Consider the following 24,019-nt stretch of genomic DNA (forward strand, 5'->3'; position numbering starts at 1 on the left):
CACCTGGACTCTTCCCTGCTCCACACACCTAACGCAGGATGCTGTTCATGAGCAAAGTTTAAACAGTATAGGTCTGTAAGTCGCACTGACCTCGATACCCTGCAGAAATTATAATTATACTGTAATAATTAGAATTATATTAGCTATAGTGCTCGCGCGAGGTCCCTCCGTTAGAAATCTAACAGTTTTATGATTTATCTTCACGCCGCATCAAGAGGCGCATGGCCAAGAGGACGGCTGTGTGCCTGGACAATAACAACATGCATCAATCATGTAGCCGTTATAATGGTGGAACACGATATTATACTGATTGAAAATAGAAAATAAAAAATAAAAAAACAGTGATTAATATACAGGATCTTGTGCCCCTTTAAAGCGATACAGTACGAGATATCAATGAATCCTTAGGCAAGCCCAAGAGGAGGGGTGTTTATTATTATTATTTTTTTCCTTATTGTGTCCTATGGTTATTCCAAGCAGTAGCTAATAGTGGACGTTTCCTTTCTTTTCATTTTAAAACATTAAAGTCCGACACTTCGCTTGGAGTATTATGTGTACAATCGGGACCGGGGACAAAACAATACTGCAATAAAAGCGTCTTAACATCTACGGATATTATAAAGCTACGCTTTATGAGCGTTTTGCGAACGCAAGCAAAATCGATAAATTTTCTCACGTCCTTATAAGGTATTTTGTCTGGGTTTTCTTTTAATACAAGGCTGTTTAATAAAACATGCTCGGGTTCTGCTAGTCTTATCTCCGACTAGAAACCGGTTGCCAACGATTGCATCATTCCTTTCATGTGACTCCCTTACGCCCCAAATTCGTCCTGGCTGCCTTATGACTGCATCACATCTTTCCGCTCACACAAACCCGCTCACGGCGAGACAACCAGCAGCGCGCTGTAGCCCCGCCTCCCTCACCCATGGCCTGCTCGGATTGGATGTCTCTAAGCAAAAGAGTTTTATCCTTCCTCCAGGGTTGGCTGGTTCGCACGACTGTCCGCGCTCAGCTACACGGCTGTGGGTTCGGTTGAAGCCGAAGCGCTTCCTCTGGAGGTTGGTTGCAGTTCAGCCTGCTATATAAACAGCCCCGGGAGTTTCCGAAATTCATACTCGGTGACTTCAACTGAACAATGGTTAACATGAACTATCACCAATCTCAACAAAAATATATACACAACCCGAGTCCAAGACAGTCGAGAAAACGGCATAATAAAAGAAAAAGGGTAAGTTTCCGTTTTGTGTTTGTTTTCTTCCAGCACGGTTAAGTTGGTGTAAGTTGTGGGCGCCACCGCTCCCGGTGTGAAGTTCAGTTTTTCCTTTCAGAAAGCGGACTGCTCATGTTCTGGCAGCGATCCCGCAGCTGTTTTTGGACAGCAGTTGTTCTCACTTCTTATTTGTCGGACCATCTCTTATTTCTTACTGAACGGACAAAGGATTTTTTACTTTATTTAATTTTTTTTTTTTAAACTTCCTTTCTTGTTTTATTCCCTAACTTGCTTGTGTTTGGTTTAAAGGTCAAGTTTGTTTTCAGTTTTAGGGAATTTACCTTACGTCACTGCCAGATCAAAGACAGGACCATGGCTTTATTTATTTATCCATTTTTATCTACTTTTAGAGGCTATAAACATCACATTAGCTGGTTAAAACAACATGTTATTTGTTGCGTGTGTTTTTATTTCATAGCCAGTATTTTTACATTCTTTTACATTCTTTCCATTATACCATTATACATAATTACCTTTTCATTTTAATTTACTGTTTTTAATAATATTATTTCTCTCGGTTAAGTCGTGTGTCCTGCTCCTGCAGTGATTGTGTTATCTGTCTTTTGTTTCTCAGTCCTGTACTTTGACACCATGACGTAACTGGCTGTCTTTGGGTTTATTTAACAGGCTCACTATTATAACATTTATGTCAGATATAACTCTTAACACTTATTTAGTTAGTTTTTCTTTTAGTTTACTTCATTAATTTATTATTGACCATTTAAGAAGCTTTTTATCCAACTCTTAATTCAATAATCATTAGCTGAAAAACACTCAGATTAGATAGTACGAAGTAACAACCACTTGTTTCGGCTTTTTTTTTTTTTTTTGGATGGCCGTGTGCCAAATCGCAATATTTACCCGTGATTTGAGATGGATAAGAACAACTAAAGTTGGACTTGAGGGCTTAACAGGCCTCTGTGGTTATATGAGGGGCGCACACGGGTTAGTGCTGTACTTCTCAAAGCGCTTGGACATAGTTTTAGAGGAACTTGAGATCGGCTACACCCCCGGCAAAATACACTAAATACAATTTAAAATGCCAAACTAATACACCACCGATAGGTGACCACTGCTGAAGGTGTGCTGTGGTATTTGGACACGGAGCGCAGTTGAGGACGGAGAGCCTTGAGCTTTGGGACTTGGCGATCATCCCTGACCTCGGGCTGGAGCAGGGGGCGCCAGCGGCACCAAAGCGCTGCTGTTTACAGAAAGAGTCAGTGACCTGAATTAACTTCAATTACTGTTCATCACCCAATAAACACCTTCGTTTCGCCGCTGTCGAGTTTCTACATCTTTTACCTCTTTACACCTCACCTTTTCTCTTCAGCAGTTTCAGTTCAAAATAAAAATCTTTTTGGTCTGAAAAGTTTTCTCTTTAACAGTTCTGTGACCGAGGAATTCATCCTAAGGAAGTTATTGCTTTAGTTTATTTCTCTTATTTTTAATAATCAATTTTAATTTAATTTTAATAAATCATCTTTGCAAACCTTGTATAGAATAATATACGCCACAATAACTTGTTTAACGATTATTTTTCAGAATTACTGGGACACTATATCGCCGACAACTCACAACCACACTTGATTAAGAAGAAACGCTTTTAAGGTAAGCACGTGTTCTGATTTTCTTACGTGTGTGTGTGTGTGTGTGTGTGTGTGTGTTTTTAAATTTTATTTTATTTGTACCGAACACGTCTGATCTACCACAGATCTGTAGGTTTATTATGTACTGCATTTTTGGTTATTGTGTATTGCTGTGCTAGCTGATTTAGAATATTACAGTAATAGTCACCTGTAATCTCTGGCACGCGCGTGCACCTTGCTTTAGACCTCAGTGCTCTGAAGTTGAACGGCTGAACGGTCTGGTGGACTTGTGATCTCTGTAGTAACTCCATCTGGCCACTAAGTGTCCTTAGACAACTGACTATTTTCATCTGTCAATATCTGGCCAAACTAGTTTTGACTTTCTATTAGGAATGGCTGTAGCAGTGCTGCCCAATACAATGTGTGCTTTTTTTGGTGTAGGTGTAAGGTTTGAGACTTTTTTTTTAAACATAAAAAAAACCACTTAAATATTTTTTGGGCCAGGTCTGGTGTGCTGGGTGTAGGAGCGTGTTGAGTCGTCGTGTCTGTGCGTAGCAGCTGATTGGTTGAGATGACTGCGGAGTGGATGTACCCCCCCGGCGTGGCGCCGCTGTGTGGTGCAGAGTTGGAGGCGTGGTATGAAGACTTGCAAGATATATTGGGATCCGATGCAGGTGGGGCCAAGCACACACGCCCCCCGCCCTGCACCGAGGTCAGTCACGCCGAAAGCAACGGCTGCCGTCTCTGCTCTCGTACCTTCAATGTTACGCCCTCCCTCCTCCTTTCTGTGCTCTGTAAAGGCATTTGATGTTTTTGACAAATTGATTTTCTTAATAGTGATTGAAGTCTATTGATTTAATTAATTTTCTCTGCTAATTTAGTTATTTTTCATCACTTTGTTTCTCCTTTATCTCCCACATGCAGAAAGAGCCGGAGTTTCTGGATGTCTTGGAGAGCTGCTCACTCACCTGGCTGACGGAGGGGCAGGTGTGGGGGGAGGGGGTGCAGCGTGTGATGGAGGAGCCTTCACCACCTCCGCTGCTCCTCAGCCAGCCAGCGGCACAGGAGGAGCAGCGTGGTGCACGAGAGACCGCGAGCTCTGGTGCAGGAGACCTCCTGCCCCCCGAGTTCTTCGAGCTGCTGAGCGAGGGAGGAGTTGGCCTGGTGGAAACGGGGGCAGTTATGGTCACCAACGGTTACCACCACCACCATCACCCCCCGAACCCTCCGCCTGCCTCCCCATCAGTCAGTGAGGAAGAGCTGTCCACCGTTCCAAACTCGTCCCCGTCCTGCTCCTCATCTTCCTCATCCTCGCAGTCGCCTTCCCTTAACTGCTCACCTTCCTCCTCCCCTCCTCTCTCCCCTCCACCGGCCCCTGCCTCCTCACGCCTGGGCAAGAGGAAGAAAGGGAGTGCACTTACCTCACCTTTCTCAGGGAAGAAGAGCAGAAAGGAGCGGGAGCAGGAGAATGAGAGGAAGGTGCAGGAGCTGACCGACCAGAATGAGAGGCTTAAAGCTGAGATTGAGCGACTTGGCGAGGAGGTTCAGCGGACACGCCGTGCACTCATCGAGAGGCTCGTCAACACCAGGAAGTGAGGGGTTACGGGAAGGAAGTGGGGTAGAGAAAGGTTGGAAAGAAAGAAGGAACAAGTAGAAGAATTAAATGGTAACCATGAAATGCACATAGAGACAAGAGAGGAAATGGAATGTGGAAACATGGGGAGAGAGCGATTCTTTAAGGGTCTTCCCCAAGAATGAAGGATAGAGAGAGAAAGTGTGATGAAGTCTGACTTGGCTATAGAAATAGAAAAGGACCCCAGGTTTAGAGTTATTACTGTAAGAATCAGCCTCACTATTCAGGCACCTTATTGATAATTTAATACATGGTTTCCTACACAAGAAGACTGTACGTTTATGGTATTTTCCTAAATGCAGTATCCATCACATGTTGCTTTTGTACTTGAATGAAGAAATCTTGAAGGATGGAGAAATCTTGAATTGATAACCGACTCCCGGGGTGGGTGTAACTGGCAAATATTTTTGACCAACCTCTAGAAATTAAGCACTTATTTGTCCGTTTACCCGTAACAGATTTGCAAGATGTGTAAAATGGTTTTATGCAAGGATTCTCTGTGCATTTCATTGTAACCCAGTTATAGAAGTAGATCAATATTATCATGTCTTATCATGAATAATTAAAAGGGCTTATAAACAAAAATGTTAAGGTAGACCTAGTTCACAGAAATAGCTCAGGACTGTTTTTTTTTTTTTTTTTTTTTTTTTTTTGGTTTTTTAGGAAAGGAGAAAAAAAAAAAAAAAAGTCTGCATTTGCAATTTTCTTTTCTGAAGCTCAGCTCAAGCCATGGCCTTTAAGTGTGGATGGATAGGGGAAATGTGGTTGGTCGAGTAGTCATGTATCACTTTTGTTAAAAAAAAAAAAAAAAAAAAAAATTTTGACTAAATTAGCCTTTTAGATTATGCAGTTCAAGCTGTTCCATGCTTATTTTTCTATTGTATCTGCCTACGTAATCACTCATTATATATAAACATTATTCACACTATTCACACTAGTACTGTGTAATAAGTAAAAACATGCATGCTAAATTGTTGTATTTGTGTACTCAAATGTGATAGAATTTCCCTTTTTGTCTTTACTTACTGTATTGTATACATTTACTAATAAAAATTTGAACAAAATTGAATGAGTAACTTGTGTTTATTTAATGATCAGTGAATTTGATTAATACAAGGAAAGTGATCAATTTAAATAAATTTAAAAAAACAGGTAACGTGCATATTCTTTACTGATTTTAAAAAGCCCAAGGTCTATAAACCTTTCTACTGAATGATAAATTTCTTCACAGACATAGTATTGCCTTACTATATTTAAAGGATTTATTATTGTTGTACATTGTAATTTGCTCTGTCTTGGCAGCAGTCATGTCAAGTTGATTACAGTTACATTTTCTTTCACAATGATTCTTTTAGAAAAAAATATCCCTGCACTATGTACCTTCTTCTGGTACACCCAAATGAAGGTATCCTCATTCCTCCTCATTCTTTCTCTTCTCTCATCACTTCTTTCCTTGCTGAGGGGGGAAAAAAGCATAAATGAAGTGTTAATACTATATTATTAGTTTATTATATTTCTAAGACTAATAATACCACAATTGTTAAACAAATCTAAATAATAGACATCAGGAAAATCAATGGCATGGGGTCCAACCATGCAGTTATTACTTATACATTACATATTACTAATACAATATATTGCGAAAAGGCTGATTACTTGCATTGTACATAACTGTGAAAACAGCGGTCAAAAAAGACAATGATCAGTGGCAGCCAGCTGTTTGGCTTTCTCAGGATCGGCTGCACTTACACTAGCAATAGGTTCTGCGGCATTGGGAGGCTTGGTCTCCGTTGTGCTCGTCTCCTCACTGCGACCCTGCCCAAGAAAAGAAATGACTTAGCCACGCTTTTATTGAGGTATGAAAATGTAATTTAAAAACATTTGTTTTTAATACTTTAAAACGCTTTCCAAAAATAACGCTATGTTAAAGTTCCCTTATTAACGGCATTAGTTGACATTGACACATCACGTATTTCAGCGTTAATACTCCACAAGCAGAGCTAATGTAATCAAACCTGCATTAAATGATGGGATTAAAAATACATCCATATAAATTGAATTGCCAATGTTAATAAATGCTGATAATTAACTGAAGTCAGGTCTCTCTGCGTCACTAATCCCGACATATAAATTCTGCAAATTAATCACCAACAACATATTAATTTTGACATTATATTGTTTATACTGCTCATTGTGGACTCATTTTCAGTCATACACAGAATAAATATTTGTTAATGCCGGTGATTATTATTTAGTTAACATTTAAACAATCAGTAGTGCAAGTGTTTAATATTAACTGTTAAGTAATAGTACTTGAATATTAATTGTGATATAAGGCTGAAATTCATGATTAGTTAACGTTAAATAATTTCAAATTCCAATTATATTTGGATTTAATCTGGGGGAAAAAATAAAAAGTCCACAAACATGCAGACATTTATTTCACAGCATCACTGAGCAAATCATTCCATCGCCTTATTCTAACGAAAAAGGCCATGCTGCACAGACGGCAGTTTGTTTAATCTTTTCGATTAACTTTTTTTTTTTTTTTTTTTTTTTTTGCTCCAGCATGCCCTCAGGCAAACAATTCTGAACTGAAAAAAATACCAAAAAACCTAAACTAAAACACCACAGTGATTGGCAGTAGTGGGCTTTGATCTGAGGGTGCTAGATCAATTTCATACTTAAGGCATCAGTGGAGGTGGCAGTGCAGGGGCACAAAAGCATGCAACTCAGATCTACCTTTCCCCGTAGGGGTCTCCTCCTCCGGCTGAAAAGAAGGTTCAAGTAAGAAAAGAAAAAAAAGGACAAAGACTATATTAGCTCTGACTGGAACTTGGCTGCTCAAGGTCTATCCTTGAATTTATCATCAACACAGAGAATAAGTAAAAGTAAATATCATGCGTTGCCGCTGTATTGTAATCTTGTTTGAAGGCTTTCTTGATGGTGCAGCAATTCCTGAATGGGGCTTAAAATATCGCCCCATCTCGCATTTCGAAAAATGTTGCAACAGGTGTGATTGGAGCTTGTTATTTCACTCTGGAATGATGTAATATCCAGACACCTCATCCAACTTATGAACCGGTCACTGTGTCATACTTCATCAAACCAGACGGTTAATCATGTCTGACCTCAAAAGAAAAGTCATTTATCAAAATTATTTGCTTTTCCATAATTTTAAATCCAATCTGTGGCACATATTTACAAACCTGCTGTCCTCCAAATTTCTTCCTTAGTGTCTCAATTTGCTCAGACTCCAGCTTCTGGAACAAAGGACTGACCTGACAGGGGAAAAATAAAATGGAATAAATAATCTAATTTTTTAATAATAATAATAATAATAATAATAATAATAATAATAATGATAATAAATCAAACTGCAACAAAATTCAATCTGGATTTCATCACTAACGGAGTTTGATACAACAAAGGTGCTGTAGTTACACATTTATTACAGAATAATTACCGTGCCGATTTGGTGGCCGGTTGGGAGGCTGCGGAGGAAACATCCCTCAGCACCCAGCATGGCACTGGCACAATTATCTGAAGCTTGCAGCTGGGTACGAATGGTCCGACTGACTGTGGGCATGTACGGCTCCAACATGGCCGACAGGAGACACGCCACATTCACCGACACGCCAGTTACTGTGCCTGCACGTTTCCTACAGAACATACACGAATGTTACGACCTCAGAGTCCTTTTGCTCTCAAAAACAAATTATTTTACAGAATATGTCGAGTATTTTTATTAACTGGAAGAGGTGGTTAAAATGGTTTGTAAACATCCTCTGATTTAAAAAGGTGTATTAATTGTATCTGAGGAAAACCCATGCGTATTCACTCACTAAGTGACCAAAACTATAGTCACATTGATGCTTATTCACATTCACTTGCCTGTCCTCATCTCCTCCTTTGATCTTCTTCCAGGGTTCATTACTCTGAATATACTGGTTGCCATGACGAGAGATATTGAGAATGCACTTCAAGGCATCGCGAATCCTGACCATAAATAAATAAATAAATACAATACAATAAATCAGACATACATTCATATATTTATATATACATTTTAAATTGTAGTATATGTAGTTTGTAAAGTTTTTAAATTTATTTTTAATATACTATCAAACCACACGATGCATAGGTCTCAAAAATATTATGCCTTTAGAAAAACTTATCTTCTGAATAAAACAATAACTAAATTATTGAAACCTACTCGTATATTTTGCATCTGTATTACACCTGAACCAGTACAAAATAAATTAGAAATAAAGAAAGTATAATTTGTACAATATGCAATAAAATAAAAATAATTGTTTTTACAAAATAAATTAATGTTATTTTTTTTTTTTTAGTAAATCACCTGACATTAAATCTTTAATATTATATGATCACTAAAATGTTACTTCAATGTATGTGGAAACAATATCATGTTCAGTGTATATGGATTTATTCTCAGTGGACAGGAAGAACTAATATATAATTAAAAATGCATGTCGTATCTGAATATTGGCTCTCACGCTCAACCCATGTGCACAATTTATCCTCATACATAATGTTTGAAAGGCAAAAATGTATTCATTAAAGCTAACATCATTAAATTAATTTTTTCCATTAAATACAGAGCTAGATTATCCATCACTTGTATATATTGATATAACAACAGAGTCAGAAATAATGTGATAGATTTGAGATGTTCTTTAGGTTTGTCCAATTGTTAGTTTCACAGCAATGAGCAGATAATGTGTGTCTTGTTCCTTAAATTGTGTAGTCAAATAGTGACTGGTTGCAGTGAAATAAGAAGTGATTTAGAGTGGTCTTTAGCAAAAACAATAAAAAAAAGCAAGTATAAAACCGGTATTTTAAAATAAACTTCCTATAAAATGCATGTAAATTAATTATTTACAGGTAAATAATCATGAGAGGAAAAAAAAAAAAACAAAACAAAAGAAACTAAAGACTTAATAATAAACTAAATACATTTCTGACCTGACTTTGTCCAGCAACTGGATGTACTGCTTGAGCTCCCAGGACACCTGAGCAATGAGACGCTTGTCTTCATCCTGCAGAACAATCTCCGGCACACAGCCATTAAAGAACTTATTCACAAACATGCCTGCCCTAAGAGACAGAGAGAAAGAAAGGCAGAGACAAGAAAACAGAGCAGGTCAATAAAATCCTGTATATTTACTGAGCTGTGCAGAAGAATGTGTAATGTGGGTCTCGATAATCATATCTAGATTTTTATCTGTGTAGTTGAGTGTGTGTCCTGTTTGTACGTTTATTTATGCAGACAATTACTGGAAATAAAGTGGGAGCGTGCATGTTCTATATACCTGTTGATAAAATTGCCCAGGTTATTGAGCAGTTCGGAGTTGTTCTTCAGAGCCAGGTCGGCCCAAGAGAAGGAGGAGTCCTGGCCCTCAGGTCTCACGTAGGTAAGATAGAAACGCCAAACGTCCGATGGAATGCCTGTGTCTTTAGCCATGTCTCCAAACACTCCCACACCACGGCTCTTTGAGAACTTTGTGTCCTCATAGTTCAAATATTCTAAGTGTAAATAAATAACAAATTAAACAAATTAATATTTTCTAACTCTAAACTAGTCCAGCTTGACTTGCTGAACATAGCTCCTTTTCCTTCTAAAACCATGCCATTGATTTAAATCTCATCATTCCAATAAAAATTATTGTTAATAAACGGACAGTTTCGGATCTAAAATCTGATTGGCTGAACAGTGTTTGAAACAGTTATAAAGTCACAATAATTAAATTCATTATTAATGTACCAGATAAAAACGTTTCACTTAAGCCATTGTTCCAAGAATCCATTTAATGTCCTCATCTTTACCCGATATGTTGCTTAGCAAACAAAGCTTACAGTGAACAGACTACACTGCATGGCAGAAGAATTGTTTACTGCGAATATCATTTATACAGTATAATAATGCTTCATGTTGTGTCTAAGAACACTCTTACTCATGATCATTCACTGTAATGCACGACCTCTCATTAGCTTATTGCTTTATTACACATCCAATTTCATCTCATATCCATTTATTAGAACAAAATCAGTTGAACGGTTTTCAGGTGAGTTGTTGTGCATCACCTGTAGCGATGAGGTGGTTGACGAGTGTGTAGTTGTCCTGTGCCCCGAGCAGAGAGCAGGGGAAAACTACACTGTGGAATGGTACATTGTCTTTTGCCATGAAGTTGTACAGCTCCACCTGCAGGACAAGTGGGAGAGACACAATTATTTTTTTGATAATAGACATAATTATTTGCTATTCCAATAACTATAATTTAAAATAAATATAATGAACTTGACAATTTTAAATAATGGCATAAAAAAACAATTAGATCATATTGACATCTCTATCTCTTTATCTAAACTGCCCAACTTGTATGTAGACATTTGTTTATTAACCTGAACAAGGCTAATCTTAACTGATCCCACTAATCTATGAAATTTCTGAACTAGTTTTTCACAAATTTTACACATACAGGCAGGTAGGCAGAAACAAACACCAAGTGAACATGTATTAAGTAATATATGGCTTATTTCTGCAATTAAACAGGCTCAAAAGACAATCGTCTCAAATCATTTATTTCACATATTTTTGATCTCCATGCTTGTATATTCTCATTGTAGAAATTGCCAGTTTCCTTCTTATAAATAAGAAGATTTTTCAAAATATCAGCACCGGTATCAGGAAACTAGTCTTGGTATAGTGTGGTATTGCCCATCACTAGCACAAAGAAACATCCGTTGCAACCCCAGAGTAAATTTTATTCTTCCTCCATTAGGTTTTTATAAACAGCAAAATGTACTATTATTTGTAAAATGTATTTCCTGTATCTTGGTTGTGCTCAGCCACTAGATATAGGGGTTATGAGATGAACACATGTAGTGGACAGGAAAACATTTGGGATGGGTATAATGATGTTTGAGGGGTTAAGATGTGGCACCTGTTGTGGGTTCTTCCACCATTTCTCCCATTCACTGGTGTAATTGGCAGTTATTGAGAGGTAGCCAATGGGCGCGTCGAACCAGACATAAAACACCTTTAAAGAAAGAGGGACACCAGCAGGTGAGTCAGGTGTCTGGAGACCACAAAATAACATCCAACCATTCGTGCCTGTGTGTAAAGTGCTTTTCTTACCTTTCCACTATATTCTGGGAGTGGTACAGGTGTCCCCCACTTCAGATCTCGTGTGATGCAGCGTGGCTTCAGACCATCTCTTATCCATGAGCGGGTGATTTGCTTAGCGTTAGCGGTCCAATCACCTGTATTCAAAGACTGCTCCAGCCACTTCTCCAACTCGCCTTCCAGCTAATAAATGCACACAGTCAGTGTTAGTGTAAAAAATACATGTACATGTTTTATTTTATAAGTAAATTCATAGTGGTTACCTGGGGCAGGTCAAGAAACAAGTGCTTAGAGGTGCGAATCACAGGAGTCTGTCCACACACCTTACACTGAGGATCCTATGGGGATGTCAGAGAAAAAGTGACCTCAATCTCTAATGTTATAATCCAAGTTAGAAATGAGGACAAGCAGTTTCGTCGTCACACAAAGTACGTCAGTTATGTGTACATGTGAATTGGAAGGCAGCCACTCTGGCATAATACTGATGCATTCAATAACATACACTTTAATGGAATCAGACTGAAGATGAAAATGAATAATATTTCTATTCATTATCCAGAGGTGTTGCTGAAATGGGTCTTTATTATTGTACCTTGAGCTCCACAGCGTTAATGAGTCGGCCACACTTATCACATTGGTCCCCTCTGGCTTCAGGATATTTGCAATAAGGACACACACCCTCTACAAAGCGGTCAGCTAGGAAGCGCTGACAGTTCTCACAGCACAGCTGCTCCACTGTGTCCTCGTGTAAAAATCCCCTCTCATGTAAACGAAAGAATATGTTCTGTGCAATTCTGAGAGAAAAGGCAAGAGAGAAAGAGTAAATATGTATAAGCAAGAAGGGAGCTCAAGATTTAAAGTTAACCTCTTAATAGTACGCCATAAAAATAGCACTCAAGTTTTAAAAAAAGTCAAGTTTTAGTTAGATCTTTAATATCGCACAATAACTACTAATCTGAGACGGTGAGGGCCAACATGATGTGCCTCTGAAACAAGTAAAGCCTGTTAGTGAATCTTTTAAACTTCTGCTCATGAAACATCACAAGTCAGGAGAAGTGTGTTGTGCCACTCAGAATATCCCCCAAAACACACTCTTCATTCAGCATGTTCTCCATTTCTAAACTCTTTCTACCTCACACATGCATTTCATCATCATACTCTGTCTGTTGTTGAGTGGTGGTGCGGCCGAAATAGTCAAAGTCGATCTGGAACCACTTGTAGATGGCAGTGTGGACAGCATAGTATTTGTCACATATCTCCTGGGGCGTTAGACCCTCCTCAAGAGCCTTGTTCTCTGTTGCAGTGCCGTACTCGTCTGTCCCGCACACATAAAGCAAGTTCCAGCCACGCAAACGGCCATATCTGCAGTGAGACAGTGTGAGACACAAAGCGAGATACCACCATTTATTGAACTATTCAGTTCACAATTAGGCTTAAAAGATTTACATACAAAGAGAGAGAACAAAAAACTACAAAAAAAAAAAAAAAAAAAAAAAAACCTGAAGGGTAGAAAGACAGATCAGGCTACTGTAGTTTTCCCATTAGTGCTTCATAAGAAGGGTAAACAAAATAAGTATAGCAGAGCAGAGGGCTGTGTTACCTGGAGAATACATCAGCGCTCAGCACACAGCCGATGATGTTGCCTAGGTGAGGCACGTTGTTGACATACGGCAGTGCACTTGTGACCAGCACATTACGCATCCCTTCCTCAGGTAAACTGAATAAATCACATACAAACATCACATTATAAACATCACATTTACACATTACAGCTACATTTATGAGAACAGATTTGCAAGAACACACGAGTTCCACATGAACTTGATGTACATTTCACAGCAATCGAAACATGTCTGTTTGGGTTATTAAAGTTATTTAGGATGACTAAACAATTACATTGTAGAAGCCATCCATGCAGAAAACTAAGTGAAAACACCTTTAATAAAAAATATATATATATACACTTATATAACATTTATTCTTTTATTTATTACATAGTAACCTCATAAGATTAAGCCATTTCATTGCTTCTTTCTAGACATAAAAATACAAAAGAAGCAAAATGATCTGCCAGTAGAATGAGGTAATTTAATGCTTGAGATCAGGAATAAAAAAAAAAAAAAAAAAAAAAGTTACTAGAAATCTGGTTAATAATCTTGTATTGGTTTATAATAATCAGATAATGAGAAATATCAAATTAATTTGCCTTTAGTAGATAAATTTGCCTGTATTCAGGTTCTAAGACAATATTTTTTTTTCACTTCATAAATAAAATTATAAACCTGATATCTGTTCACCAATTTGGCCAGCTCCAGTCAACTCCAGAAATATTGACAGCCTTGGTAAAGAAGAGTAGAAATGATACCATAGCTTTCTGCTTAATTGGCTTAATCTCACACTGAAAATATGAAAGAAATCAAACTTTTAATTAAAAAGTTAAGGTGCCAGTAATTCTGGAGCTGAGTGTAGGAAAAGTTCTTGGAAACAGGGCTTCAAAGTGCCAAGATACAGTATGTTTTATTCAGTTTAAAAAATGGCAGCAATCACATTTTGCAAAGAAAGTCATCTTTCAACCCCATAAACATGCTTGTAAGGTGATCAGGTGATTCTGCCCCTCAATCACTGCTGCAAGATACAAGGGTGTTAGGAGAAAAACAAAGTGGGAGATAATTTTTAGATAATTTTTCCTACAATGCTGTAAACACCTTACATATTACATATATAACTCAAGACTGTAATCTTCCACTCTGTGTGTGCATATCGGAGGGGATTATAATCTTACACAGGGTTTTTCCTTTCTATGGCATCATGACACTCTGCCAGTCCTTTAGTCCAAGCCTGAGCAGCTACCTCAATTTCCTCTGCAGTCATCACATGCTCCACGCCTTCCAGCTAAAAGACAACATGCTCACAGTCACTTTTTTTTACATCTTTTCACTTTTCTCTACCCAATGAAGGAAGAGAGTGTACCTCACTGGGCAGGTTTTCCTTTTGCTGTGTGTGTGGAGCTGGTTGCTTTTGAAGGAAATTCTTCAGAGCTTTAAGATCTTTGCCTGGCAGAATCTTTTGCACTGCTGTGGTGCATGCTGGGAGCTGACCTACACGCTCAAACCAGCCTTGAACAGAACGCAGCTCACCTGAAACCAGAGAAAAAGAGACACCAAAAGAGATAAATACTGGTATATAGCACATAGACTGAAGCAAGCACACATTAAAAGGTAACGGCTGCTTCTCTCACCAGCTTCCAAAGCCGAGACAGACAGAACGGGGTACAGTGCTGCCCATAAGACAATGTCTGCCACTTCGACTGTCTCCTGAAACAGATAAGTACGCCTGGTGAACTAGCTTGCATTAGGTAGAATATGGGGGTGATTTCCTGTCAAAAGTGAGAAGGCCAAACATAATCTAACACAACGGCAGCAGAAATTAAAAGATGGAATGTCAATAATGCACTGAGAAAATTATGCATTTCAAATGTGTACCATGCCCTCTCACTTACTCCACTCTACTCTCTCCCCTCTCGGACTAGGTGATTTTTGGTAAATGCTGTATATTTGCACACATGCCTATGCTTGTACATGTATAATGCTTGTCTTTAAATGTTCTTATGCACATACTTGTTAATATGTATACTCTAAGCTCTGCAATGTGATAAACCATTTAATCAATCAATAAGTAATCACATGTGAATGTGATGCCAGAATTTTATAAATCAAAGGTTAGTCAATTTTGTAAACCTTGTGAATCATTATTCATGTGTTCGTTGCACAGAGACAGAAGAACATGGGAGGGAGGACAAATTTGGGTCAGCAGTAACTGAAGCACAGAAATGTGTCTGGCAGATCATGTATCTTTTTCTTATTCCCGTTTCAAAATCTTAGCAATATATTTGCATAGATGCATGTGTCCTTACACAATAGAATGTTATGCAGACATGTTATGCCTAGTCCAAAATGATCCTAAATGATGTGCCCAGCTCTGCTAGGTTAGGGTTTAAGTACTTACTGCAGCTAGGAACTGTGTGCTTTTTCCACTCAGACACTGCTCCAGCCAGCTCAGAGGTTTTTTCAGCAGTGTGCCAGCCTCGCTGCTCTTCCCCTGCAGCACTGCCACATGGAGGGCCTGAAGCAGCACAGGCTACACACACACACACACACACACACACACACACACCATACAACAAACCTCAATATAATTCTATAATGCTTTAGACTTTAGGTTGTCAAAGGTATGTTTTTGCAAAACATGGATTTTAATGCCAAGTCTACTTGGCTGACATGTCAAGTTAAATCAGTTGACATTTATCATTTTAGTCAAAACATCCTAGTGACTACTCATTTGTATAATGATAGAAAATGAATCATGTTACTTCTATGGCAACACCATTTATTGTGATATCACAATGTACTTTTTTGTGCAAATTGTTGGGCATTGTCAGTACCTCAAGAACACTGACCAACTTTTTGATTCATAAAAGATTCAGTGCTGACACATTATAAAAGTGAAACTGCACAGCAACAAGCAGCTGACTGGATTTCAGCCTGTTGAGCTGTGTCCCAAATGACCTACTATACACCATGCACTTACACTACGCACTACATACACTACTGTCTAGTGTATGAATTTTGGAAAGGTAGTATTGACTCGAATGGAACATTGTTAACTAAACAGAAGTATAAGCCGTTTCCCAGTTGATTGCAAATGACGTCAAACGAATGTAATGCAACGGCACTAACTTTAGCAGAAAACCCAATCAATTTTTCACACTCTTTTTTTTTTTGGATTCTGAGCAAATCTGAGCCACTGGTAGCCCCTCCCTTTTTCCATTACGTCAGCAAAGCTGCAATCATTCCACACTTCATTTTTTTTCGGTTGAGTAAGTATATCATTCGGATACTTGATGTGCACTTCTTGTTGGAATTTTCAGTGTCTGCTTTCACACTGGGCATTTCATCTCAACCCACAGCTCATGAGTTGTATGTAATCCTATGGGAAGCGAGCGCAGTATAGGAACACTTCCGTCGTCAAAAAGCATGGTCAGTGTTTTTCTGGTCACAGCAGACGGCTTAAGGTTTTATAAAATATTCTACTTAAAAAAAAATGTTTATCTAATGTCTACTTTTATTTAGATAAACATCAATGTATAGTATCTACAGTTTTTTCCCCCTGCAGCTTCTCTTGTGTCTTCCTTATCATGTCATCATGAGCTTAATGTCCTAATCCAGTGTCCAGTTACACCCAGAAAAAGAATGTTCTCCTCCTTAACCTGGTTCTTCATGAAGGTCATATCTTATGTCATCTCTGAGTTTTCTAAACACCACCATGTTTGGTTTATATATCCTGTTAAGCTGCTGGGTGTCCAATAATGAAAGTGAAATTGTTAAGCTGGTATGTTGTTTTTGTTCATTAACTTGTATGTTAACCTCAGAAAAGCCAGATAGTGTGACTATTTATCAGGAAAATCTCTTCAAGCATACCGATGTTAAACTTTTTTTTTTTTTTTTATACTCTTTGTTTCTAATAGCACACATACTTTGAGAAATCTTACTACTGAGAGTATAACAGACATCAGCACTGATTTGAGATCCAGACTTCTAATCGTAAATACATGAATGGTCAATATGATCATTGCTCCTTGGCAGCAGATCCTGACCTGCAATTCGGTTGCTTCCCATTCCAGTAACTGCCTGCTAGCATCAGTGATTTCTTTCCCACCAACCTCAAACAGATACCTGTGGAGATACAGACGTTTCAGCCTTCCACAGAAATTAACAGGGCAGAAATTAAGAGTTGTATTAGGAAATACTCACTGGCAGATGGCATTAGCACTGAAAAGTTGCTGGCCGCTGGGCAACAGCACAGCAGGCAGGACTGGGCGACTCAGGAAGGACACCACCCGTTCTGGAAACACACACAGATACACTCAGCTACTAACTTCGCAGGCAACTTACACTTATATTGTAAATATATTCACCGGACATTTATCGCACAGACCTAGCGTGCAGGTCCATTTTGTACGCATATGATTACTTAATTACATCTGTACAACCTCCTCTACCTCAGTCATTAATAGAAAAGCACCAACATAGGACCAGTCGGGTCCATAAGTATTTGGACAGTGAGAATTTTCATAATTTTGCCTCTGTACACAACCACAATGGACGTGAAATGAAGCAATCAAGATGTGACTGAAGAGTAGTCTTCCAGCTTTAATTCAAGGGGTTCAATATAAATATTCCATTAACCATTTAGGAATTACTGCCATTTTGTTTTTTTAATAGACCCTCCATTTTCACAGGCTCAAAAACAATTGGACAATCTTCCTGATTTTATCCCCAGTGGCTGGGATTGGCTCTGGGGCCACAGCGGTGAGAGCACCAAGGCCTAACCACTAATCCACCAGGGATCCTACTGACTGTATTACATGTATTATGTACTTGTGTAAATTGGCAGGCAGCGTCAGTATCTCAGGAACACTGACAGACCTTCTGATTGATTAAAAAAAACAAACAAGCAAAAAAAAAAAAATTTTTTTTTTGTTTTTTTAGTGCCATACAATGGTTTCATTTTGTGCCAATAGTGTCATTTTAAAAAGTGAAACTGCATAGCAACAAGCAGCTGACTGGATTTCAGCCTGTTGTGTCACCTACCATCACACTAGACACAGAAAAAAAGCAATGCTGACAGTATTTAATTGTCACAGTACACAGACAAACAAAGCTGGAAAAAAAAAAGAAAAAAAAAAAAAAAAAAGACACTTTTCAGAAAAGACTGACATTAAGGTCTCTTTGTACCTCCCAACCAATCAGGTCACAGGTTGGGGGGACAGTGAGTAAAAAACATGGAGAACAGAAAATGTAAGTTTTCCGCGTACAAAGCAACTGCATACAAACACAAACATCTCCCTCTTCTCTCTTGGGTTTCTGCACCATAGCTACAGCTCAGGGCAAAGAACTACCTCATCACCAGACGTAGACCATTAATTATTCATGTATTTATTGTTTTTTTTATTTATTTTTTAATTGTTTAATACTTTTGCACTGATGCTAATTCATCTAAAGCTCAGCTGTCAGAATGAACACACTGTCATTCTAATGCTGCCTTCACAAGCGATCAGAATGATCCTAAACAGTAATTACGATTATGTCGTGTTCACATACTTTGTTGTCAGAGAGAACATGAAACATGGACGACGCCAGGTTCATTCATACATATTTCTTTTTTTCACCCCTTTTTTATTTTGACACCATAACATCTTTGCTCAGTTAGCTAGCCTGTTGACAATAAGGGAATTTTGGTCAGATACAAGCTATTTTCACAGTGTAAAAATGTACAGCATACATACACTGGTTGCTGATGTGGTACATACGTGAATAGGACCAAAACACCAAGCACTAACAGTTAGCTTCTTTTAGAAAAATGAACAAAACCTGTCATTCAGTACAGAATTCAAAATTAGTTGAGTTTCCCAGTCGTAATTACGACTTGAGGCGTCATTCGTGTGGAACTTCCCAGTGGGAAACTCGTATTTACGATAAATCCGACAGCACGTGAAGGCAGCATTTCTTTCAGATTTCTATAGAAAGTCCTGCTACTATTATTCAGCGCTCAAGGGTTTGGTAGCAACCTTTTTTTTTTCTTTCACAGAAAATACCTCAGCCGGAAAATGTGTCCTTTAACCTTTTCTGTGTGCCAAGTTCTTGTGTACAGAAAGTAACATTAACAGACTCTCTCACCCTCATGGCTGAGCAGCTGCACGTCACATTGCACTGCGGTGTGCTCGAGCGCCGCCAGCACTTTCACACACTGCGGATTGCCTTCATTCACAAACAGCTTCATCTGAACTCTTCTTCTGTTCCCCCGCCGTCAGCCTACAGGAATGACTCTACAACTCAACTCCTCTGAAGAGTTCAGTCAGACACATAAAACACGCCACTCAACCGGCTTTTATATCTTTCATGAGCTGATGCAACTTGGCACCGGATAACTGCAACTCGGCAAGCTGTAGTTTTCACGGGTCCGGTGCGCTGTGTACACCGACTGACACACGGTGTCACGTGGACTACAATACCCATAAACGATGCAATCTGTCGTAAAACGCATTGCACTTCCGGCATTTTTATCATTGTTCTCATGGTATCGACGTGCCAATGATAGTTGAGCAACTTCAAAAATAACGTATATTATTGAAAAATAACAATTAAAGATTCATCTACTTATAATTATAACATATCATTTTGGGTTAAAATTCCGTTACTCCATGTTAAATGATTACCGAGCCCCAAATAGATCTCCAGAAGCCGCAGCAATAAAGTTGAGTCACCGTTTAATATCCGCAGCCATTATCTCCCTCCCTATGTAGTGTTCATGTGGAGGGAGGAGGCGGTTAATTGGGACGCCATTTAAAGCAGCGCAGCGCGTGGTCACGTGACCGGGGCAGAGTGTAAACGCTGGAGCGGAGTTTGAGTTGTGAGAAGATGCTCGGCTCATCTTAGGATATTTGGATTACAGATCCTGAAAGCACCTGCAAAAGGTGAGACAAACACAATTTGTTTGTAAACAATTTCGGTACTTTTAGCGCTTAAATGCCCCTCTGATCGTTTTGTTTTGTTTTATTATTATTATTATTATTTTTAATCTAGGCTGTATGTAAATCGTGCACTGAGAGCATGTGGCGAATTTTTAATTGTTTGACAGAAATAAAATGAGCTGCGATTTTATCTGATGACCATTTAGGGAACTTTTTAAATTAATTCAAATGGAATAAATGCACTAGAGTAAGCTCTGCAGCTTACAAAATACGCGATGGGAGTAATTATTTCTATTTAGTTTGAAATTAAAGTTGAAATTCAGCACACAGCAGACGGAAGAGCACATCACTCTGCTTTCCCTGCCAGTAGTCTCTACAGGTAGCAGTATATTTAGTCTGGTCATTTACCCCCTGTACATCACCAGAAGCTCACAGGAAAGGATTTTTTTTGCCTACAGACTCGTGTTGAGATGAAATATGATGCATCTTTGACGATTTTATTGTTCAGCGGTCATCTGGCGCTGCCGTGACAAATTGTCCTACCTAGAGAGGGGCTACTGCGCATGCGCACTTGACTTTGGCAAACTGATAAATCAAATATATGTAAATATTTTACTGCTGGATATATTTTATAATCAGTATAATCTAATAATAAGACTATCAAAACTATGCTACCTATAGTTTCACCTATAATGGAAGCATTTTTAGACAAGACAGTTTACACTCTCAAAATGTGATGGCTGCACTCCCAGAAACAAAGCACACTAAACTGTACCTTCTGCTGTCACTGGGGTGGTGTCCTCAAGGGTACATCCTTTGTACCTTTAATATGTATCTATCACTTGAAAATATGTGGGATATAATGTACCTTTAAAATGATTTTAAGGTGCATAATTACCTTTTAGAGTAAAGCTTTAAAGATACACTACATACACCTTTGTAGGTAAAAGATACACACTAGTTGATGTGTGTTTTGAGGGCACCACCCGTGCCACAAAGCATGGTACAGTGCAGTACCGTTTCTTTCCTGAGAGTGTGGAAGCATTTTCTGATGAGGCCACAGTAATAAAGTAGAGCTCAGCACAAATGTCCTGGACCAGCATGTCATTATAAAGCTTACCTAAATATCAGCTCAGGATTATGTTCCCTTGCAGAAAGTGTTAACTAGCAAAACAGTGCTTTCGTAACGTACAGCTTCAAATGAAATCAGTAGGCAAAGCAGAAAGCAGGATATTGTAAAACCGCTGCAGTTTGCAAATATAGTGCCTTCTTTAAGGTCCTTCTAAATGTCAGCACTAATGTATATTCTACAGCACTAAACAGCAGGCTAAGTCAAATACAACATTACATTACATTACATTAGTTTCAGCACACTATTTAGTAGGCTTTTCTAGTACTTGTTTTTGGACGTTTCTGACGTAATGATGTGGAAAAAGGATGTGGTTGCCGTTGTTTCATATTTAGAACTCAGTAGCCTTTAATCCCACAGACCCCAGTGCTCTTAGAAGTGATGGAAAGAACCTGTTTACAATCTGTCTACTTTTTTGTTTTGTTTTACCATTAAACCTGGGATATGATGCGTCTGGCGTTTCTGTATAAACAGTTTAGGAGGTGTGGAAGCTCTGCTCCTTTCAGATGTGCAAACAATGTGGAAACAATATAGTCACAATAATGTTCATATTTGGAGTTCTTGGCACTGATATCAAAGAAGCCTGATTAAAAAAACTTTTGTTATGTCTGTTACAATTGGCAGGCCAGACCTTAAGGTAAGTGTTCCTTGTTTTACTGTTCCGGGAAAAGATATGTAAAAATATCTTTTAAAAAAAAAAACATGTTTATGTTGGGCAGCTACCAGTAATAATTGTAGATGATGCAAAAAAAAAAGTCTGTGTATTACATGCTGTGTTTCCAGACAAACAGGGCAATTTTTGGCAAAAGCCTTTCATCATCTGTGCAGGCAGAGTGCTTGTGTAGCTGTAGGATATGAATCATATGAAAGCAACATTTTGCTTGCACAGCTAATGAAGGAGTTTTGTCCGAAACGCACTGTTTCTCTAGACACAGACGGCACACTTCATGCATTTTATGAGGAATAGCCTAGTTTATTATGCAGTGTGACTGTATTATTCGATACACAGATGCATCATATCAAGATCGAACAATACAGTATGCTGTATCATTACCCCCCCTAGGTCCCTTTTGAGTCTGGTTCCTCTCAAGACAAGGGAGTTTTTTCTTTTTCACTGCTGTCTCTGGCTTGCTCATTAGGGCTCTCTGGCTTGCTCTAAGTCTACATCCAGCTTCCTTTAAAGACACGTTGTGACAATGTCTACTATTGTTAAAGACACTAAACAAATAAAATTGAATTGACTTTTGTGAAATGAAAGCATTTCCGTGACATTTCCTGCAAATTATGACACTGGAGCTCGATTTGTTTAGATAAACCAAAGGTAGTTAATGGCCAGCAGTATATAGCAGTAATACAAGGGTCTATTGTGGCTGTCGTGAGAGTTTGAAGTCATTGGTGTCTCTTGGGAAGAAACAGCATGCACTTTTTTGGCCACTGAGTGGTGATCTGTCTTTTCTCGGTTTCAGTTTGATTGAGTTTGCTGTCAAGCTCTTGTTTAATGCTCTCTGACTGTAACGGTTATTGGAAAAGCAAACAGTTACATTCAGAGCAAACCTTCTGCCTTTTTGAGGATGTAATGCACGTCAAATGTCATACACCACAGAACTGCAGATGCCGCGGCGTTACTGCACAGAAATTCCTTTTTCTTTTCTTTTCAATTACATATGTTATATTATGTTTCATATCTTTTATTATTTATTTAATCTTAATTTATTATATACCTTACTATGCTTTGTAACTTTTTTAAAATTTTATTTTCATTTGTTATTTTTTTATTATATGAATATACACTCCACTGGCCACTTTAATAGGAACATTTGTCCACTTGCAATTCATGCAATTATATTGTTGATTGTTGATTGTTGAGCTGTACCGACCCAAATTACTACCAACACCGTTGGGTGGCATTAAAAGTATCTTGTATCTTCTACTCAAACCTAGCCTGTCTAGCGTCAACAACCATGCCACAATCAAAATCGCATTTTTCCCCCATTCTGATGTTTGATGTGTACATTACATGAAGCTCTCGACTTGATGTGCATGATTTTCTACACTGCGCTCCTGGCACATGATTGGCTGATTGGATAATCATGATTGCATGAATGTGCAGGTGTACGTGTGTTCCTATTAAAGTTCCTGTTAAAGTTATTACACTCCCACTGTTGCTTTAATATTTTTGCATTATGTAATGCAGCCTTGTGATGCATTTTAAAGCACCATAGCTGTTCTGTAAGTGAAGTTGAGAAATCGCACACTTACAGTCCCTGGGTCTGTGTATAGGTGTTTGTTAGTTATAGACCTCTCTATGTCCAGCTAACCACATATTTACACAGTCCATATTTTCCTCATGTCTCCTAGGCAACCTTTTTTTTATTGTCAGTGCATGTCGTCGATATATAGGTAAAAACCGTCTGTTTACATGTCAAAATGTATCTCTCTCTCTCTCTGGATCAGTGAGGTGAGGGCAGGAGATGTGGAGGCTGGATGCGCATAGAAAAATCACACTGACACATGTCTTCTTCCTCCACACAGGGCATGACAGAGTGAGTGATAAAAATGTGATAAGAAGAGTGGGAAAGAGTACTATGTTTTTGCAGCTGTTAGTGCTGCTATATTGCCTCTCGACCACAAGCATGCAAAGTAGAATACGAGCATGTGATTTGTATATGATGATATAGTCCTGCTGTCATAAATAACATTGCAATCTGGAGCTATAAAGCA

At 38.6% G+C, this 24,019-nt stretch overlaps 3 protein-coding genes across 7 annotated transcripts in view; 2 read left to right on the plus strand and 1 right to left on the minus strand.

The window, feature by feature from the left end:
• Positions 1-1,069: 1,069 nt before the first annotated feature.
• On the plus strand, positions 1,070-5,553 carry ddit3 (DNA-damage-inducible transcript 3). Of its 2 annotated transcripts, XM_026925428.3 has the most exons (4): positions 1,070-1,228; positions 2,813-2,878; positions 3,361-3,568; positions 3,781-5,553. In XM_026925428.3, the coding sequence occupies exons 3-4, from the start codon at positions 3,428-3,430 to the stop codon at positions 4,450-4,452; spliced, it is 813 nt and encodes a 270-aa protein (XP_026781229.1). In that variant the 5' UTR covers positions 1,070-1,228; positions 2,813-2,878; positions 3,361-3,427; the 3' UTR covers positions 4,453-5,553. The 2 variants fall into 2 exon arrangements, with proteins under 2 accessions (XP_026781229.1, XP_053083890.1); XM_053227915.1 differs by lacking the exons at positions 1,070-1,228; positions 2,813-2,878 and having other exon boundaries at positions 3,516-3,650.
• Positions 5,554-19,639, minus strand: mars1 (methionyl-tRNA synthetase 1). 2 transcript variants are annotated; one of them, XR_008300723.1, is made up of 22 exons: positions 19,376-19,639; positions 17,450-17,540; positions 17,293-17,371; positions 15,645-15,776; positions 14,878-14,953; positions 14,610-14,776; positions 14,422-14,531; positions 13,240-13,356; positions 12,798-13,001; positions 12,232-12,433; positions 11,903-11,977; positions 11,652-11,822; positions 11,458-11,553; positions 10,598-10,715; positions 9,826-10,039; positions 9,479-9,610; positions 8,384-8,488; positions 7,956-8,151; positions 7,699-7,770; positions 7,232-7,259; positions 6,239-6,304; positions 5,554-5,945 (listed from the first exon to the last, which is right to left on the minus strand). XR_008300723.1 is itself a non-coding variant. In XM_026922382.3 (21 exons), the coding sequence occupies exons 1-21, from the start codon at positions 19,476-19,478 to the stop codon at positions 5,931-5,933; spliced, it is 2,541 nt and encodes an 846-aa protein (XP_026778183.1). In that variant the 5' UTR covers positions 19,479-19,639; the 3' UTR covers positions 5,554-5,930. The 2 variants fall into 2 exon arrangements, 1 of the variants encoding a protein (XP_026778183.1); XM_026922382.3 differs by lacking the exon at positions 7,232-7,259.
• Positions 19,640-19,998: 359 nt separating this feature from the next.
• arhgap9 (Rho GTPase activating protein 9) overlaps positions 19,999-24,019 on the plus strand; it is a 42,975-nt gene continuing 38,954 nt past the window's right edge. For 2 of the 3 annotated variants that reach the window (XM_026922402.3, XM_053227903.1), the window contains exon 1: positions 19,999-20,172. The gene's annotated coding sequence lies outside the window, so the exon portion shown is untranslated. Of the gene's footprint in view, positions 20,173-21,381; positions 21,936-24,019 lie in introns of those variants that run through there. The other variant, XM_026922392.3, reaches the window with a different exon arrangement.

This window comes from Pangasianodon hypophthalmus, chromosome 2 (genome assembly GCF_027358585.1).
Source record: "Pangasianodon hypophthalmus isolate fPanHyp1 chromosome 2, fPanHyp1.pri, whole genome shotgun sequence".
In the NCBI taxonomy this organism is placed as follows: Eukaryota; Metazoa; Chordata; class Actinopteri; order Siluriformes; family Pangasiidae; genus Pangasianodon; species Pangasianodon hypophthalmus.

Coding starts and splice junctions, on each gene's coding strand:
- ddit3 (XM_026925428.3), top strand. CDS start 3,428: ATGACTGCGGAGTGGATGTACCCCCCCGGCGTGGCGCCGCTGTGTGGT. Junction 3,569..3,780: donor GCCCCCCGCCCTGCACCGAG/GTCAGTCACGCC, acceptor TCCCACATGCAG/AAAGAGCCGGAGTTTCTGGA.
- mars1 (XM_026922382.3), bottom strand. CDS start 19,478: ATGAAGCTGTTTGTGAATGAAGGCAATCCGCAGTGTGTGAAAGTGCTG. Junction 17,541..19,375: donor GCAGCTGCTCAGCCATGAGG/GTGAGAGAGTCT, acceptor GTGTGTTTCCAG/AACGGGTGGTGTCCTTCCTG. Junction 14,954..15,644: donor GCACACAGTTCCTAGCTGCA/GTAAGTACTTAA, acceptor TATCTGTTTCAG/GAGACAGTCGAAGTGGCAGA.